This window comes from Coregonus lavaretus (assembly GCF_964263955.1).
Source record: "Coregonus lavaretus genome assembly, contig: HAP1_SCAFFOLD_1034, whole genome shotgun sequence".
NCBI lineage: Eukaryota > Metazoa > Chordata > Actinopteri > Salmoniformes > Salmonidae > Coregonus > Coregonus lavaretus.
The window spans coordinates 31,814-51,212 of NW_028156322.1; the positions used below are offsets into that span (position 1 = coordinate 31,814).

The 19,399-nt window shown below is 40.6% G+C and overlaps 1 protein-coding gene across 1 annotated transcript in view; it reads right to left on the reverse strand.

Moving 5' to 3' along the window:
• Nucleotides 1–368: 368 nt before the first annotated feature.
• Nucleotides 369–19,399, reverse strand: part of LOC311126465 (receptor-type tyrosine-protein phosphatase mu-like) — a gene marked incomplete at both ends in the record, with an annotated part of 52,666 nt that continues 33,635 nt past the window's right edge. The window contains 2 exons of the mRNA XM_084200472.1: nt 369–549; nt 868–980. Of these exons, the coding sequence (XP_084056598.1) occupies nt 369–549; nt 868–980 (294 nt within the window). The remainder of the gene's footprint in view (nt 550–867; nt 981–19,399) is intronic.

Consider the following 19,399-nt stretch of genomic DNA (forward strand, 5'->3'; position numbering starts at 1 on the left):
TACACTTATTTTAGAGGCTATTTATACCAGAAATTGGTATACAACCCTTATAAACTGTATTTATAATCATATGACAATATTTTAGGTTGACAATAATTATATTACACAATTTCTGATATATCAGGATTATGCCTCTACTGCTATTCATTCCAATTAGACTGGTTCGGATTTCTCCCTGACCAATATGGCTGCCATTCTAGAACTGAGGGTTTATGAAATAGCCCGTCTAGTAATTTTATTAGGATCTTTATGGTTCAGGACTCACCAGCACACTTGGTCCCGGGCTCTGAGTGGAGGTCCGGGAATGTGTTTGAGTGTGCGTGCATGTTCGTGTGTGTTTTTAGTATGCAACTTTCTTCAGGACTCACCAGCACACTTGGTCCTGGCCCTGAGAGGAGGCCCCGGGGCCCCAGTCCCTCCATCCAGGGGTCTGGTCAACAGCACACTGATCTCATAGTCTGTGTCTGGGGTCAGGTGGCCGATCTTATGGGTGGTCTTGTCCACTGGCTGCAGGTCATACATGGTCCCTGACATGGTGCGGTACTCCACCTGGGATAGGGGGTTGGAAGACATGCACCAGGGCTGCCCAATCCAAGTCCACGCACTAACACACACTTTGATTGAACTAATCCACTCGTCATCAAGAGTTTGATGAGTGGAATCATACAAAAAAAATGTGCACCCCTTTGGTTCCCCAGGACCAGGATTGAGAAATAATGCTATAAACACTATGGTGAATACCGTTATAAAACATTATGGTGAATACTGCATTTTGTGATGCGGCCAATCTGTCCCTATTAAAACAAACCATAGCTAAATAGAAATACATAATAAAAAAAAAAAATTATAAAAATAAAAATAAAATACCTCTCGGTCGATGATTGGCCCGTCTCCGTTGATGGAGTTAGCGTTGAGCTGGATCCACAGGTAGGTGGCGCCGACAGCCGTTAGCTGGGGGGGAGCGATGGGCACAGGGGGCTCTGGGGGAACAGAAGAAGAAGAGATAGATCTGATTAACAATACGATATGTGCAGAAACATGGTAGACGATGGATGCTAAACTTTTAAACTCTCAAATTGAAACACAACATCAGTACTTCAAATTGTACTCAGTCACAATTTCCCAAAAAGGAACCTTATAAAAATAATACGGCTGTCTGTAGTCATTACCAAAGAATATAATAATATATATATATATATATATATATATATATATATATATATATATATATATATATATATATATATGCAACTTGTTCAATAAAGGGTTTAAATTTTTTCCTTTTCAGACTTCAACACAAAATCGAAACTGGAAATTATACCACAACACATCATCACCTAAACACATCATCACCACAACACATCATCACCACAACACATCATCACCACAACACATCATCACCACAACACATCATCACCACAACACATCATCACCACAACACATCATCACCTAAACACATCATCACCTAAACACATCATCACCACAACACATCATCACCACAACACATCATCACCACAACACATCATCACCACAACACATCATCACCACAGCACATCATCACCACAACACATCATCACCACAACACATCATCACCACAACACATCATCACCACAACACATCATCACCACAACACATCATCACCACAACACATCATCACCTAAACACATCATCACCTAAACACATCATCACCACAACACATCATCACCACAACACATCATCACCTAAACACATCATCACCACAACACATCATCACCACAACACATCATCACCACAACACATCATCACCTAAACACATCATCACAACAACACATCATCACCTAAACACATCATCACCACAACACATCATCACCTAAACACATCATCACCTAAACACATCATCACCACAACACATCATCACCACAACACATCGTCACCACAACACATCATCACCTAAACACATCATCACCACAACACATCATCACCTAAACACATCATCACCACAACACATCATCACCACAACACATCATCACCTAAACACATCATCACCACAACACATCATCACCACAACACATCATCACCTAAACACATCATCACCACAACACATCATCACCACAACACATCATCACCACAACACATCATCACCACAACACATCATCACCTAAACACATCATCACCTAAACACATCATCACCACAACACATCATCACCACAACACATCATCACCTAAACACATCATCACCACAACACATCATCACCACAACACATCATCACCACAACACATCATCACCTAAACACATCATCACCACAACACATCATCACCACAACACATCATCACCACAACACATCATCACCTAAACACATCATCACCACAACACATCATCACCACACCACATCATCACCTAAACACATCATCACCACAACACATCATCACCACAACACATCATCACCACAACACATCATCACCACAACACATCATCACCACAACACATCATCACCACAACACATCATCACCTAAACACATCATCACCACAACATCACCACAACACATCATCACCACAACACATCATCACCACAACACATCATCACCACAACACATCATCACCACAACACATCATCACCACAACACATCATCACCACAACACATCATCACCACAACACATCATCACCACAACACATCATCACCTAAACACATCATCACCACAACACATCATCACCACAACACATCATCACCTAAACACATCATCACCACAACACATCATCACCACAACACATCATCACCACAACACATCATCACCTAAACACATCATCACCACAACACATCATCACCACAACACATCATCACCTAAACACATCATCACCACAACACATCATCACCACACCACATCATCACCTAAACACATCATCACCACAACACATCATCACCACAACACATCATCACCACAACACATCATCACCACAACACATCATCACCTAAACACATCATCACCACAACACATCATCACCACAACACATCATCACCTAAACACATCATCACCACAACACATCATCACCTAAACACATCATCACCTAAACACATCATCACCTAAACACATCATCACCACAACACATCATCACCTAAACACATCATCACCACAACACATCATCACCTAAACACATCATCACCACAACACATAATCACCTAAACACATCATCACCACAACACATCATCACCTAAACACATCATCACCACAACACATCATCACCTAAACACATCATCACCTAAACACATCATCACCACAACACATCATCACCACAACACATCATCACCTCAACACATCATCACCACAACACATCATCACCTAAACACATCATCACCACAACACATCATCACCACAACACATCATCACCTAAACACATCATCACCTAAACACATCATCAACTTAATCCACAAAACACCCCCTTTTAATAGAAATGAACCATAATGCCGTCTGGTTGGCCAAATCTCCCTTAAACAGATAGCTGATTTACCCCCAATATTTTATCTCAGGGGGGTTATTCCAATTAAACTATTCAAATTAAATTAATTTCCAATTAAACAAACACAGTCAGAGGGACATCTTTGGTACTACGGCACTGTTAGAGATGGGAACGTAAGCATTTCGCTATACCCCGTGATAACGTCTGCAAAATATGTGTACGAAACCAATAACATTTTATTTTAACACATCTAACCCACCCAATACTCCCCGTGCCCCATATAGTGCCCAACCTTTGACCATGGCCCATATGAACAATGTCTGCACTCACTAACTGTAAGACGCTCTGGATAAGAGCGTCTGCTAAATGACTAAAATGTAAAAATGTAAATGGTCAAAAGTAGTATACCATATAGAGAATAGGGTGTAACATAGAGCTGTAACATAGAGCTGCAACATAGAGCTGCAACATAGACCTGCAACATAGAGCTGCAACATAGAGCTGTAACTTAGAGCTGCAACATAGAGCTGTAACATAGAGCTGTAACATAGAGCTGTAACTTAGAGCTGTAACTTAGAGCTGTAACATAGAGCTGTAACATAGAGCTGTAACATAGAGCTGTAACATAGAGCTGTAACTTAGAGCTGCAACATAGAGCTGTAACATAGAGCTGTAACATAGAGCTGCAACATAGAGCTGTAACATAGAGCTGTAACATAGAGCTGCAACATAGAGCTGCGACTTAGAGCTGCAACATAGAGCTGCAACATAGAGCTGCAACATAGAGCTGCAACATAGAGCTGCAACATAGAGCTGTAACATAGAGCTGTAACATAGAGCTGTAACATAGCGCTGTAACATAGAGCTGCAACATAGAGCTGTAACATAGCGCTGTAACATAGAGCTGCAAAATAGAGCTGCAACATAGAGCTGCAACATAGAGCTGCAACATAGAGCTGTAACATAGAGCTGCAACATAGAGCTGCAACATAGAGCTGTAACATAGAGCTGCAACATAGAGCTGTAACATAGAGCTGTAACATAGAGCTGCAACATAGAGCTGTAACATAGAGCTGTAACTTAGAGCTGTAACATAGAGCTGTAACATAGAGCTGTAACATAGAGCTGCAACATAGAGCTGTAACTTAGAGCTGCAACATAGAGCTGTAACATAGAGCTGTAACATAGAGCTGTAACTTAGAGCTGTAACATAGAGCTGTAACATAGAGCTGTAACATAGAGCTGCAACATAGAGCTGTAACTTAGAGCTGCAACATAGAGCTGTAACATAGAGCTGCAACATAGAGCTGTAACATAGAGCTGTAACATAGAGCTGTAACTTAGAGCTGTAACATAGAGCTGTAACATAGAGCTGTAACTTAGAGCTGCAACATAGAGCTGTAACATAGAGCTGTAACATAGAGCTGTAACATAGAGCTGTAACATAGAGCTGTAACTTAGAGCTGTAACATAGAGCTGTAACATAGAGCTGTAACGTAGAGCTGTAACATAGAGCTGTAACATAGAGCTGTAACATAGAGCTGTAAAACAAGCTGGTGAGAACTGTATTTAAACTCCACCTCGTACTCATCAGGAGGTCGAGCATTTTAATCAGCTAAGCTGGCTATCTGTAGAGAAAAGCGTCATATTAATTCAACTTGCTCTGGTCCATAGAATTATTTCTGACTCAGGCCCTAGGTACTTATCTAATGATTTAACTTACATAACAGATGTCCACCAATACGGCACCAGAGCCAGACTCTGATATTGCCTGGTTTAAATGGAAGAGTCTATCTGGTAAGAACACCTTTTTATATACCGGCGCTGTTCAGTGGAACAAACTACCACAGAAACTCAAAGACATCATTTAAAAATATTTTCAAAAGCTGGCTAATGATCGAAGCAATCGGATAAAAAGTAATGAATGTGTGTATGTAATGCTCTAGGCTGTGACAATGTGGTCCTTTGTATTGTTATGTGTTAAGTCAAAATTAAATCAAATTGTATTTGTCACATGCACAATAAAATAACAATAACAAGGCTATATACAGGGGGTACCGGTACCGAGTCAATGTGCGGGGGTACAGGTTAGTCCAGGTCATTGAGATAATATGTAGATTTAGGTAGGGGTAAAGTGACTATGCATAGATAATAAACAGTGAGTACTGGGTCTACTGTTGAGCCTAGAAGGCGGGGTCTACTGTTGAGCCTAGGAGGCGGGGTCTTCTGTTGAGCCTAGGAGGCGGGGTCTACTGTTGAGCCTAGGAGGCGGGGTCTACTGTTGAGCCTAGGAGGCGGGGTCTACTGTTGAGCCTAGGAGGCGGGGTCTACTGTTGAGCCTAGGAGGCGGGGTCTACTGTGGAGCCTAGGAGGCGGGATCTACTGTTGCGCCTAGGAGGCGGGGTCTACTGAGGAGCCTAGGAGGCGGGATCTACTGAGGAGCCTAGGAGGCGGGGTCTACTGTTGAGCCATCGAATGTTTATGTTCGTTTTATTTTAATTGAATTTCACCTTTATTTAACTAGGCAAGTCAGTTAAGAACAAATTCTTATTTACAATGACGGCCTACACCGGCCAAACCCGACTGACTCCTAACAACACTTTTGTAGTATGTGACTGAGTTTGGTGTACTCAGTGTAATTATTTATATAATGCATGATAGTGACACAGACGCAAACGCACCCTCCGGCACCAACCGTATCTCTGTATGAGTTGTAGTCAACTATCAGAGCGTGCTGTACAGTCGGTTTTTAATTGGAATCAATATGACTGCGTTCCAAATGGCACCCTATTCCCTATGTAGTGTACTACTTTGGACCAGAGAATGGCACCCTATTCCCTATATAGTGCACTACTTTGGACCAGAGAATGGCACCCTATTCACTATATAGTGCACTACTTTGGACCAGAGAATGGCACCCTTTTCCCTATGTAGTGTACTACTTTGGACCAGAGAATGGCACCCTATTCACTATATAGTGCACTACTTTGGACCAGAGAATGGCACCCTATTCACTATATAGTGCACTACTTTAGACCAGAGAATGGCACCCTATTCCCTATATAGTGCACTACTTTAGACCAGAGAATGGCACCCTATTCCCTATATAGTGCACTACTTTAGACCAGAGAATGGCACCCTATTCCCTATATAGTGCACTACTTTAGACCAGAGAATGGCACCCTATTGCCTATGTAGTGCACTACTATGGACCAGAGAATGGCACCCTTTTCCCTATGTAGTGTACTACTTTGGACCAGAGAATGGCACCCTATTGCCTATGTAGTGCAATACTTTGGACCAGAGCATGGCACCCTATTCCCTATATAGTGCACTAGTTTGGACCAGAGAATGGCACCCTATTCACTATATAGTGCACTACTTTGGACCAGAGAATGGCACCCTATTCCCTATGTAGTGCCCTACTTTGGACCAGGGCCCCCTAGGGAACAGGGTTCCATTTGGAACGTAACCCATGTGCTATAGACTTCACAGGGCCTGATGACTTCATCTACACCTCGGACTGACTGACTGTCTGTCTGTCTGTTAAATGTTCCCCGTCTTCATCAAAGCTTTAAAAGACTAATCACAGACAGGCTGTGTCTGTAGGTGTTTGTTTGGTCACATCTATTCAGGGTTAGAAGTATTGCTTGAACTGGAGGAACACACCGCGTTTTGGAACAGATGAAAAAATAAAATGTATTTCATTTTATTTCCTTTGTTTTATTGGCTTAGTACATAAGGTCGTTCTAGTATGAAAACAAAAGCTTACAGTGCATTCGGAAAGTATTCGGACCCCTTGACTTTTTCCACATTTTGTTACGTTACAACCTTATTCTAAAACGGATTAAATTGTTTTATTTCCTAATTAATCTACACACAATACCCCATAATGACAAAGCAAAAAAAAAAAAATGGAATATCACATTTACATAAGTACTCAGACCCTTTATTCAGTACTTTGTTGAAGCATCTTTGGCAGCGATTACAGCCTTGAGTATTCTTGGGTATGATGCTACATACTTGGCACACCTGTATTTGGGGAGTTTCTCCCATTTCTACAGATCCTCTCAAGCTCTGTCAGGTTGGATGGGGAGCGTCGCTGCACAGCTATTTTCAGGTCTCTCCAGAGATGTTCGATCGGGTTCAAGTCCGGGCTCTGGCTGGGCCACTCAAGGACATTCAGAGACTTGTCCCGAAGCCACTCCTGCGTTGTCTTGGCTGTGTGCTTAGGGTCGTTGTCCTGTTGGAAGTTGAAACTTCGCCCCAGTCTGAGTTCCGGAGCGCTCTGGAGCAGGTTTTCATCAAGTATCTCTCTGTACTTTGCTCCGTTCATCTTTCAATCCCTGCTGCTAAAAAACATCCCCACAGCATGATGCTGCCACCACCATGCTTCACCGTAGGGATGGTGCCAGGTTTCCTCCAGACGTGACACTTGGCATTCAGGACAAAGAGTTCAATCTTGGTTTCATCAGACCAGAGAATCTTGTTTCTCATGGTCTGAGTCCTTTAGGTGCCATTTGGCAAACTCCAAGTGGGCTGTCATGTGCCTTTTACTGATGAGTGGCTTCCATCTGGCCACTCTACCATAAAGACCTGATTGGTGGAGTGCTGCAGAGATGGTTGTCGTTCTGGAAGGTTCTCCCATCTCCACAGACAAACTCTGGAGCTCTGTCAGAGTGACCATCGGGCTCTTGGTTACCACTGACCAAGGCCCTTCTCCCCCAACTGCTCAGTTTGGCCGGGGCAGCCAGCTCTAGGAAGAGTCTTGGTGGTTCCAAATTTTGCAGTACCCTTCCCCAGATCTGTGCCTCGACACAATCCTGTCTCGGAGCTCTACGGACAATTCCTTAGACCTCATGGCTTGGTTTTTGCTCTGACATGCACTGTCAACTGTGGGACCTTATATAGACAGGTGTGTGCCTTTACAAATAATGTCCAATCAATTGAATTTACCACAGGTGGACTCCAATCAAGTTGTAGAAACATGTCAAGGATGATCAATGGAACCAGGATGCACCTGAGCTCAATTTCGAGTCTCATAGTAAAGGGTCTGAATACCTATGTAAATAAGGTATTTCTAAAAACCTGTTTTTGCTTTGTCATTATGGGGTATTGTGTGTAGATTGATGAAGATGTTTTATATATTGATCTGGGGCAGCCACATATATATATTGATCTGGTGCAGCCACATATATATATTGATCTGGTGCAGCAACATATATATTGATCTGGTGCAGCCACATATATATTGATCTGGTGCAGCCACATATATATTGATCTGGTGCAGCCACATATATATTGATCTGGTGCAGCCATATATATATTGATCTGGTGCAGCCACATATATATATTGATCTGGTGCAACCACATATATATTGATCTGGTGCAGCCACATATATATTGATCTGGTGCAGCCATATATATATATTGATCTGGTGCAGCCACATATATATTGATCTGGTGCAGCCACATATATATTGATCTGGTGCAGCTTGTAAAGGGTTTTCCATCTATACATGCCATGATTAATTGAAACCATGTATTGTATAGACACTCTGTACCCAATACACTCTGTACACAAGACACTCTGTACACAAGACACTCTGTACACAAGACACTCTGTACACAAGACACTCTGTACACAAGACACTCTGTACCCAAGACACTCTGTACCCAAGACACTCTGTACCCAATACACTCTGTACACAAGACACTCTGTACACAAGACACTCTGTACACAAGACACTCTGTACACAAGACACTCTGTACACAAGACACTCTGTACACAAGACACTCTGTTCCCAAGACACTCTGTTCCCAAGACACTCTGTTCCCAAGACACTCTGTTCCCAAGACACTCTGTACCCAAGACACTCTGTACCCAAGACACTCTGTTCCCAAGACACTCTGTTCCCAAGACACTCTGTTCCCAAGACACTCTGTACCCAAGACACTCTGTACCCAAGACACTCTGTACCCAAGACACTCTGTTCCCAAGACACTCTGTTCCCAAGACACTCTGTTCCCAAGACACTCTGTACCCAAGACACTCTGTTCCAAAGACACTCTGTTCCCAAGACACTCTGTTCCCAAGACACTCTGTTCCCAAGACACTCTGTTCCAAAGCAACAGCTTTAGACATGATGTCGTACTGTACCTAACATCTGGACATTTTGTCATTAAATCTTTGAACCTATACCTTATGTACTGTAGTTTCCATACAATACATTACAGATGTAAGATCTTTATTTGAGCCAGTTTGCTAAAAATAATACTGCAGCAACAGGAAATGTGAATTATTATGTGGATTATAATTAATGGAAATTGTTGTAGGGTTGATCCTTTTTTGGGAAAACCATGTATGACATTTAAAAGTGGAAATTACAAACTTCAGAAGCCTTTTTAAATGTTCTCAACAGGGTGATCAATTTACGATCCAACATCTGTAGACTCAATAAATAACTAGCCAGTCAATCACCTAGCCAGTCAGGCATAGTCCAGGACACCTGCTATGATTGAGGACCCTAACGACCATTACATCTGACACTCCCCCACACAGTCATAGTTCAGGACACCTGCTATGAGCAAGGACCCCAACTGCACAAGATTCATACATGGTGACTCACAATCACTCTGTCACAGACATCCCAGCAAACCGGGAACATTCCCAGACCATTAACTAACCTTCCCATTAAGTTCTAGTTAGGGTTTGAGCTAACATTAGGATGATAACATCCCACAAACATTCAAATAATGTTTTGGATCACCATTATTTTTTCCTTTTTCTAAGATAATGTTTGAATTGAAATATCTTTTGAATGTTGTCCTAACATTCACTAAATGTTGTTCACAACATCTGTAAAAACTACCACATAACATTCCGCTAAGGTTCTCATTAGGTTAACATTGTCTTCAGAAAATATTCACACCCCTTTTTTACAAATTAATTAAAAATGAAAAGCTGAAATGTATTGAGTCAATAAATATTGATCCCCTTGTTATGTATGGCAAGCCTACATTTCCATAACAAGTCACAATAATTCGCATGGACTCACATAGTGTTTAACATGATTTTTGAACATCCACCTCATCTCTGTACCCCACACATACAATAATCGGTAAGGTCCCTCAGTCGAGCAGTGAATTTCAAACACATATTTAACCACAAAGACCAGGGAGGTTTTTCAATGCCTCGTAAAGAAGGGCACCTATTGGTAGATGGGTAAAAAAAAAAAAAAGCAGACTTTGAATATCCCTTTGAGCATGTTGAAGTTATTAATTACACTTTGGATGGTGTATCAATACACCCAGTCAATACAAAGATACAGGCCTCCTTCCTAACTGAGAATAGATCAACAATATTGTAGTTACTCCACAATACAAACATAATTGACTGAGTGAAAAGAAGGAAGCCTATACAGAATAACAATATTCCAAAACATGCATCCTGTTTGCAACAAGGCACTTAAGTAATCCTGCAAAAAAGGTGGCAAAGCAATTCACTTTTTGTCCTGAATACACAGTGTTATGTTTGGGGCAAATTCAATACAACACATTACTGAGTACCACTCTCCATATTGTCAAGCATAGTGGTGGCTGGATCATGTTATGGGTAAGAATTTTAAAAGAATAATGGGCAAATGTTGCACAATCCAGGTGTGGAAAGCTCTTAGAGACTTACCCAGAAAGACTCACAGCTGTAATCGCTGACAAAGGTGCTTCTACAATGTATTGACTCAGGGGTGTGAATACTTATGTAAATTAGATATTTCTGTATTTAATTTTTTAATAAATGTACAAATATTTCTAAAAACATGTTTTCACTTTGTCATTATGGGGTATTGTGCATAAATGGGTGAGATTTAAAAAATATATATATATCATCTATTTTGAATTCAGGCTGTAACACAACAAAACTTGGAATAAGTCAATGGGTATGAATACTTTCTGAAGACACTGTACTAACACAAATGTCCCCGTAAATGTTTGAAAAAGTATGAAAAATGTATGCACTCACTTAACTGTAAGTCGCTCTGGATAAGAGCACCTGCTAAACGACTCAAATGTACATTTCTGAATTAAAGTTTGTAGGGAAAAGTAAAAAACATGTCAACTTTACAGTATATAAAGAGTATGAAAAAACAAAGAATATGTATTTTTTCTAGATGTCTTTATCCTCTCTTTACAAAGACCAGGAAGTCAGAGGAAAGGTGTAAACAGCTTTATATTTGTGTTTGTCCCATCCCAGTTGCACAGTGGATTAATTAATAATAATAATAATAATAATATGCCATTTAGCAGACACTTTTATCCAAAGCGACTTACAGTCATGCGTGCATACATATTTTTTTTTTTGTGTGTGTATTCTAGGGATAACGCTCCCAGGTTAGATCCGAACTAAAATATGGTAAAACTGTGTTGGTACAACAAATGTCTAATAAATCGTCATGTGATTCCAAAATAATAATTGCCATACGTGTTTCTACATGGATTGTTGTACAACTAACTTCCTCAACAGTACCACATAAACCTCCATGGACTGCTCAATACTTCATTGTATCATTCTGGGAACATAGAGGGAATGTTTTTTTTTGCACCCTAAAATAAACATTGTATGATCATCCGCACAAGTGGACAGTTTTTGTGTTTTGGTAACCTAACTTTTGTGATGCCCCTACTATGTTCCCACCAGAATGTTTCCATAAATCTAATGTTCCCACAGCCACAACCATTCTGGGAACCTTTAAAGCACAGACTAAATGTGTTCTGGGAACGTTCTTGCAACATCAGGCTACGCGCTTCAGCACTCGCCGGTTCCGTTCTGTGAGCTTGTGTGGCCTACCACTACGCGGCTGAGCCGTTGTTGCTCCTAGACGTTTCCACTTCACAATAACAGCACTTACAGTTGCCCGGGGCAGCTCTAGCAGGGCAGAAATGTGATGAACTAACTTGTTGGAAAGTTGGCATCCTATGACGGTGCCACGTTGAAAGTCACGGAGCTCTTCACTAAGGCCATTCTACTGCCAATGTTTGTCTATTGAGATTGCATGGCTGTGTGATCGATTTTATACACCTGTCAGCAATGGATGTGGCTGAAATAGCCGAATCCACTCATTTGAAGGGGGGGGTCCACATACTTTTGGCCATGTAGTGTACTTGACAGTGTTGTTTGTGATAGACTGTCAAAGGTACTATATACTGTAATACTTGACAGTGTTGTATGTGTCAAACAGAGGTACATGACTTTACTCGGTTGGTGAACTTGGTTTCAGTGAACCTGTAGGCGTAGAAGGAAGATTTATGTCTGGTCTGAGTCACTTTATTTCCTGGAGGTGGAGTTCATTATTGTTACTTTGTGCTGTTTTTTAAACTATTAAATTCAGTGTTGTGTGTCGATTACTAAGTCATTCTAGGGAAAAGTTGATCATTTATTTAACTATTCAATTCAGTGTTGTGTGTTTATTACTTGGGAAAAGTTGACTTAATTTAAAGAAAAATCCGTAATGGAAAAACTATGTTTGTAGTTTACAAAATTAAAATCCAAGCTGGCTCACCTGTTCTTCCTCTTCGCTAATGATGGGAGTTCAGTCAGTGTTCAGTCTTCGGTCTGTCACCCGTAGGATATCCTAGTTCATTTATAGATGATAGGTTCCCGAGTGGCGCAGTGGTCAAAGGCACTGCATCTCAGTGCTTGAGGCGTCACTACAGACTTCCTGGTTTGATTCCAGGCTGCATCACAACCGGCCGTGATTGGGAGTCCCATAGGGCGGCGCGCAATTGGCCCAGCGTCGTCCGGGTTTGGCCGGTGTAGGCCGTCATTGTAAACAATAATTTGTTCTTAACTGACTTGCCTAGTTAAATAAAAATAGGGCCTGCTTTACTGAAGTTGCGCGACATTGCAAGGAAAGAAATGGCAAAATAGAGCATTCCATTGCGAGATCCAGCTTTTGATTGGCCGACCTGCCTATACTGTACCCCTCCCCTCTCTCTATTTACGGCAACTAATCCGTATCCTCCGTTCCAAAAATCGATTCATAGCGGAAGATCTGTTTCCTTTCTACTAAATGTCTTGGTATGTCACGGTATTTAAACGTTAAAGTACTTTTTTTTGGAGAGAGTGGTCTGAGCGCAGGCAGCAGGCATGCTGCGCACAGGCAGCTCGAGATTATTTGACTGACAGTTCTGGTCGCCTAGTGATGGACGTTAGTCCGGCTTCAGAAGTGGCATTCCTTTACAGACGAGCCCGTTCAGTGGAGCTTCTGAACCATCTCCAGAGAAGGTTTTGTGTCAACATTTAAAAGCCGTAGTGTTCCCTTTCAGACAAACAATAACTGCTGTAGATATAACTTCATTGCCCAGCCCAAGCGGTCAATATGTTGCCTTCAGAAAGTATTCACTTGACTTATTCCACATTTTGTAGAGTTACAGCCTGAATTCAAAATGGTGTAAAAAATAAATAAAAAATCTCACCCCATCGACACACAATAATACCCCATAATGACAAAGTGAAAACATGTTTTTAGACATTTTTGCAAATGTATTGAAAATGAAATACAGTCATCTCATTTACATAAGTATTCACACACCTACATCAATACTTTGCAGAAGCACCTTTGGCGGCGATTACAGCTGTGAGTATTTGGGGTAAGTCTATAAGAGCTTTCCACACCTGGTTTGTACAATATTTGTGCATTATTGTCGTTTTTTTTTTTTTTCAAGCTCTGTCAAGTTGATTGTTGATCATTGTGAGACAGCAAAATCCAATTCTTGCCATAGATTTTCCAGCCAATTTAAGTCAAAACTGTAACTTGGCCACTCAGGAACATTCAACGTTGTCTTGGTAAGCAACTCCAGTGAATATTTGGCCTTGTGTTTTAGGTTATTGTCCTGCTGAAAGGTGAATTCGTCTCCCAGTGTCTGTTGGAAAGCAGACTGAACCAGGTTCTCCTCTAGGATTTTGCCTGTGCTTAGCTGTATTCTATTTCTTTTTATCCTAAAAAACTCCCTAGTCCTTGCAGATGACAAGCATACCCATAACCTGATGCAGCCACCACCATGCTTGAAAAAATGAATAGTGGTCCTCAGTAATGTGTTGTATTGGATTTTCCGAAACATAACGCTTTGTATTCAGGACAAAAAGTTAATTTCTTTGCCACATTTTTTGCAGTATTACTTAAGTGCATTACTTAAGTGCCTTACTTAAGTGCCTTAAGTGTATTACTTAAGGATGCATGTTTTGGACCATATTTAGTCTGTACAGGCTTCCTCCTTTTCACGCTATCATTTAGGTAAGTATTGTAGAGTAACTACAATGTTGTTGATCCATCCTCAGTTCTCATATCACAACCATTAAACTCTGTAACTGTTTTAAAATCACCATTGGCCTCATGGCGAAATCCCTGAGCAGTTTTCTTCCTCTTCGGCAACTGAGTGGAGGGGGGAATGAGCCAATTGGAAGCTGGGGATGATTAGCTGGCCATGATGGTATGAGGGCCAGATTGGGAATTTAGCCAGGACACCGGGGTTAACACCCCTACTCTTACGATAAGTTCCATGGGATCTTTAGTGACCACAGAGAGTCGGGACACCCGTTTAACGTCCCATCCGAAAGACTGCACCCTACACAGGGCAATGTCCCCCTCACTGCCCTGGGGCATTGGGATCTCCTTAGACCAGAGGGAAGACTGCCTCCTACTGGCCCTCCAACACCACTTCCAGCAGCATCTGGTCTCCCATCCAGGGACCGACCAGGACCAACCCTGTTTAGCTGTAGAAGCAAGCCAGCAGTGGGATACAGGGTGGTAATTAATAACTTCACCATGCTCAAAGGGATATTCAGTGTCGACTTTTATTTAATAAAATTTTTTTACACATCTACCAATCGGTGCCCTTCTTTGCGAGGCATTGAAAAATGTCCCTGATCTTTGTGGTTGAATTCACTACTTGATTGAGGGACTTACATATAATTGTTTGTGTGGGATACAGAGATGGGGTAGTCATTAAAAAATATAATGTTACCCACTATTAGTGAACATAGAATGAGTCCATGCAACTTATTATGTGATTTGTTAAGCACATTATTTTATTTTTTTCTGAACGTATTTAGACTTGCCATAACAAAGGGTTTGAATACTTATTGACTCGAAACATTCCAGCTTTTCATTTTTGATACATTTAAAGAATGTTCTACAAACAAAATCTCAATTTAATGCATTTTTTATTCAGGCTGTAACACAACAAAATGTGGGGAAAGTAAAGCACTGTACATACGTAATAGGACCATTATTCTGTGAATTGACCAGGAATGGTATTATTTTGTTTCCAATTGTTTATTTATTTATGACTATTTAAACATTAAACAAAATTGTCCATTTTATCACATCCCTAACTAACATATAGTGCTGCTGTAAACAGCAAAACATGAGTCACAGAAAGCAGCGCTACAACTCAGCAAAACAACCCAACATGGAACTGTTAAGATGGTTTCTAGAACTGTTAAGATGGTTTCTAGAACTGTTAAGATGGTTTCTAGAACTGTTCAGATGGTTTCTAGAACTGTTAAGATGGTTTCTAGAACTGTTAAGATGGTTTCTAGAACTGTTAAAGATGGGTTGTGGAACTATTACGTTGTTAATAGCTCAGTTTTGTCTGCACTTTAATCCTCAGGAGGGGGTTAAGACAGCAGAGAGGCATCAGAGGGCTGAGACTGGACCCCAGTTGGTGAGAGAGAGAGGGTTAGAACACAGCTGAGAACGGGCTACACTGTCTGTGTGTGTGTGTGTGTGTGTGTGTGTGTGTGTGTGTGTGTGTGCGTGTGCGTGCATAGTGTCTATGTCAGTGTGTGCCATATGAGAGCAGACAGCGCCATACACCAGGGTCAGCGAGCAGCTGTTGCCACGGTGATGTTGACCAGGCAGCCAGCCGGCATGGCGACAGCTGTCCTCTACATATCACAGCACCTGCCAGGAACATACAGTATGAACACACACACACACACACACACACACACACACACACACACACACACACACGCCATAGTCCGCTCAGACACAAACACACACACACACACACACACACACAACCATACACACGCCATAGTCCGCTCAGACATACACACGCCATTGTCCGCTCAGACACAAACACGCCATAGTCGGCTCAGAAACAAACACGTGTCCATAAATTCTCAGACACACACATGTTTAAAGCTAGGCACCGACTCCCCCCTTCCTCAGCAACAGTAACCAGGGAGCCTGGCTCTTAGGCTACATTTACACAGGCAGCCCGATTCTGATATGTTTGCCCAATAATTGGTCTTTTGACAAATCAGATCATATCTTTTTGCCTACAGTTGTTAGTTACCCTAATCCCATTCTATAGTTGTTAGTTACCCTAATCCCATTCTATAGTTGTTAGTTACCCTAATCCCATTCTATAGTTGTTAGTTACCCTAATCCCATTCTATAGTTGTTAGTTACCCTAATCCCATTCTATAGTTGTTAGTTACCCTAATCCCATTCTATAGTTGTTAGTTACCCTAATCCCATTCTATAGTTGTTAGTTACCCTAATCCCATTCTATAGTTGTTAGTTACCCTAATCCCATTCTATAGTTGTTAGTTACCCTAATCCCATTCTATAGTTGTTAGTTACCCTAATCCCATTCTATAGTTATTAGTTACCCTAATCCCATTCTATAGTTGTTAGTTACCCTAATCCCATTCTATAGTTGTTAGTTACCCTAATCCCATTCTATAGTTGTTAGTTACCCTAACCCTTCTATAGTTGTTAGTTACCCTAATCCCATTCTATAGTTGTTAGTTACCCTAATCCCATTCTATAGTTGTTAGTTACCCTAATCCCATTCTATAGTTGTTAGTTACCCTAATCCCATTCTATAGTTGTTAGTTACCCTAACCCTTCTATAGTTGTTAGTTACCCTAATCCCATTCTATAGTTGTTATAGTTACCCTAATCCCATTCTATAGTTGTTAGTTACCCTAACCCCATTCTATAGTTGTTAGTTACCCTAATCCCATTCTATAGTTGTTAGTTACCCTAACCCTTCTATAGTTGTTAGTTACCCTAATCCCATTCTATAGTTGTTAGTTACCCTAATCCCATTCTATAGTTGTTAGTTACCCTAATCCCATTCTATAGTTGTTAGTTACCCTAATCCCATTCTATAGTTGTTAGTTACCCTAATCCCATTCTATAGTTGTTAGTTACCCTAACCCCATTCTATAGTTGTTAGTTACCCTAACCCCATTCTATAGTTGTTAGTTACCCTAATCCCATTCTATAGTTGTTAGTTACCCTAATCCCATTCTATAGTTGTTAGTTACCCTAATCCCATTCTATAGTTGTTAGTTACCCTAACCCCCTTCTATAGTTGTTAGTTACCCTAATCCCATTCTATAGTTGTTAGTTACCCTAATCCCATTCTATAGTTGTTAGTTACCCTAATCCCATTCTACAGTTGTTAGTTACCCTAACCCCCTTCTATAGTTGTTAGTTACCCTAATCCCATTCTATAGTTGTTAGTTACCCTAACCCCCTTCTATAGTTGTTAGTTACCCTAATCCCATTCTATAGTTGTTAGTTACCCTAATCCCATTCTATAGTTGTTAGTTACCCTAATCCCATTCTATAGTTGTTAGTTACCCTAATCCCATTCTACAGTTGTTAGTTACCCTAATCCCAGTCTATAGTTGTTAGTTACCCTAATCCCATTCTATAGTTGTTAGTTACCCTAATCCCATTCTATAGTTGTTAGTTACCCTAATCCCATTCTATAGTTGTTAGTTACCCTAATCCCAGTCTATAGTTGTTAGTTACCCTAATCCCATTCTATAGTTGTTAGTTACCCTAATCCCATTCTATAGTTGTTAGTTACCCTAATCCCATTCTATAGTTGTTAGTTACCCTAATCCCATTCTATAGTTGTTAGTTACCCTAATCCCATTCTATAGTTGTTAGTTACCCTAATCCCATTCTATAGTTGTTAGTTACCCTAATCCCATTCTATAGCTGTTAGTTACCCTAATCCCATTCTATAGTTGTTAGTTACCCTAATCCCAGTCTATAGTTGTTAGTTACCCTAATCCCATTCTATAGTTGTTAGTTACCCTAATCCCATTCTATAGTTGTTAGTTACCCTAATCCCATTCTATAGTTGTTAGTTACCCTAATCCCATTCTATAGTTGTTAGTTACCCTAATCCCATTCTATAGTTGTTAGTTACCCTAATCCCATTCTATAGTTGCTAGTTACCCTAATCCCATTCTATAGTTGTTAGTTACCCTAATCCCATTCTATAGTTGTTAGTTACCCTAATCCCATTCTACAGTTGTTAGTTACCCTAATCCCATTCTATAGTTGTTAGTTACCCTAATCCCAGTCTATAGTTGTTAGTTACCCTAATCCCATTCTATAGTTGTTAGTTACCCTAATCCCATTCTATAGTTGTTAGTTACCCTAATCACATTCTATAGTTGTTAGTTACCCTAATCCCATTCTATAGTTGGTTGTTACCCTAATCCCATACTATAGTTGTTAGTTACCCTAATCCCATTCTATAGTTGTTAGTTACCCTAATCCCATTCTTTAGTTGGTTGTTACCCTAATCCCATTCTATAGTTGTTAGTTACCCTAACCCCATTCTATAGTTGTTAGTTACCCTAATCCCATTCTATTGTTGTTAGTTACCCTAACCCCATTCTATAGTTGTTAGTTACCCTAATCCCATTCTATAGTTGTTAGTTACCCTAATCCCATTCTATTGTTGTTAGTTACCCTAACCCCATTCTATAGTTGTTAGTTACCCTAATCCCATTCTATAGTTGTTAGTTACCCTAATCCAATTCTATAGTTGTTAGTTACCCTAACCCCATTCTATAGTTGTTAGTTACCCTAATCCCATTCTATAGTTGTTAGTTACCCTAATCCCATTCTATAGTTGTTAGT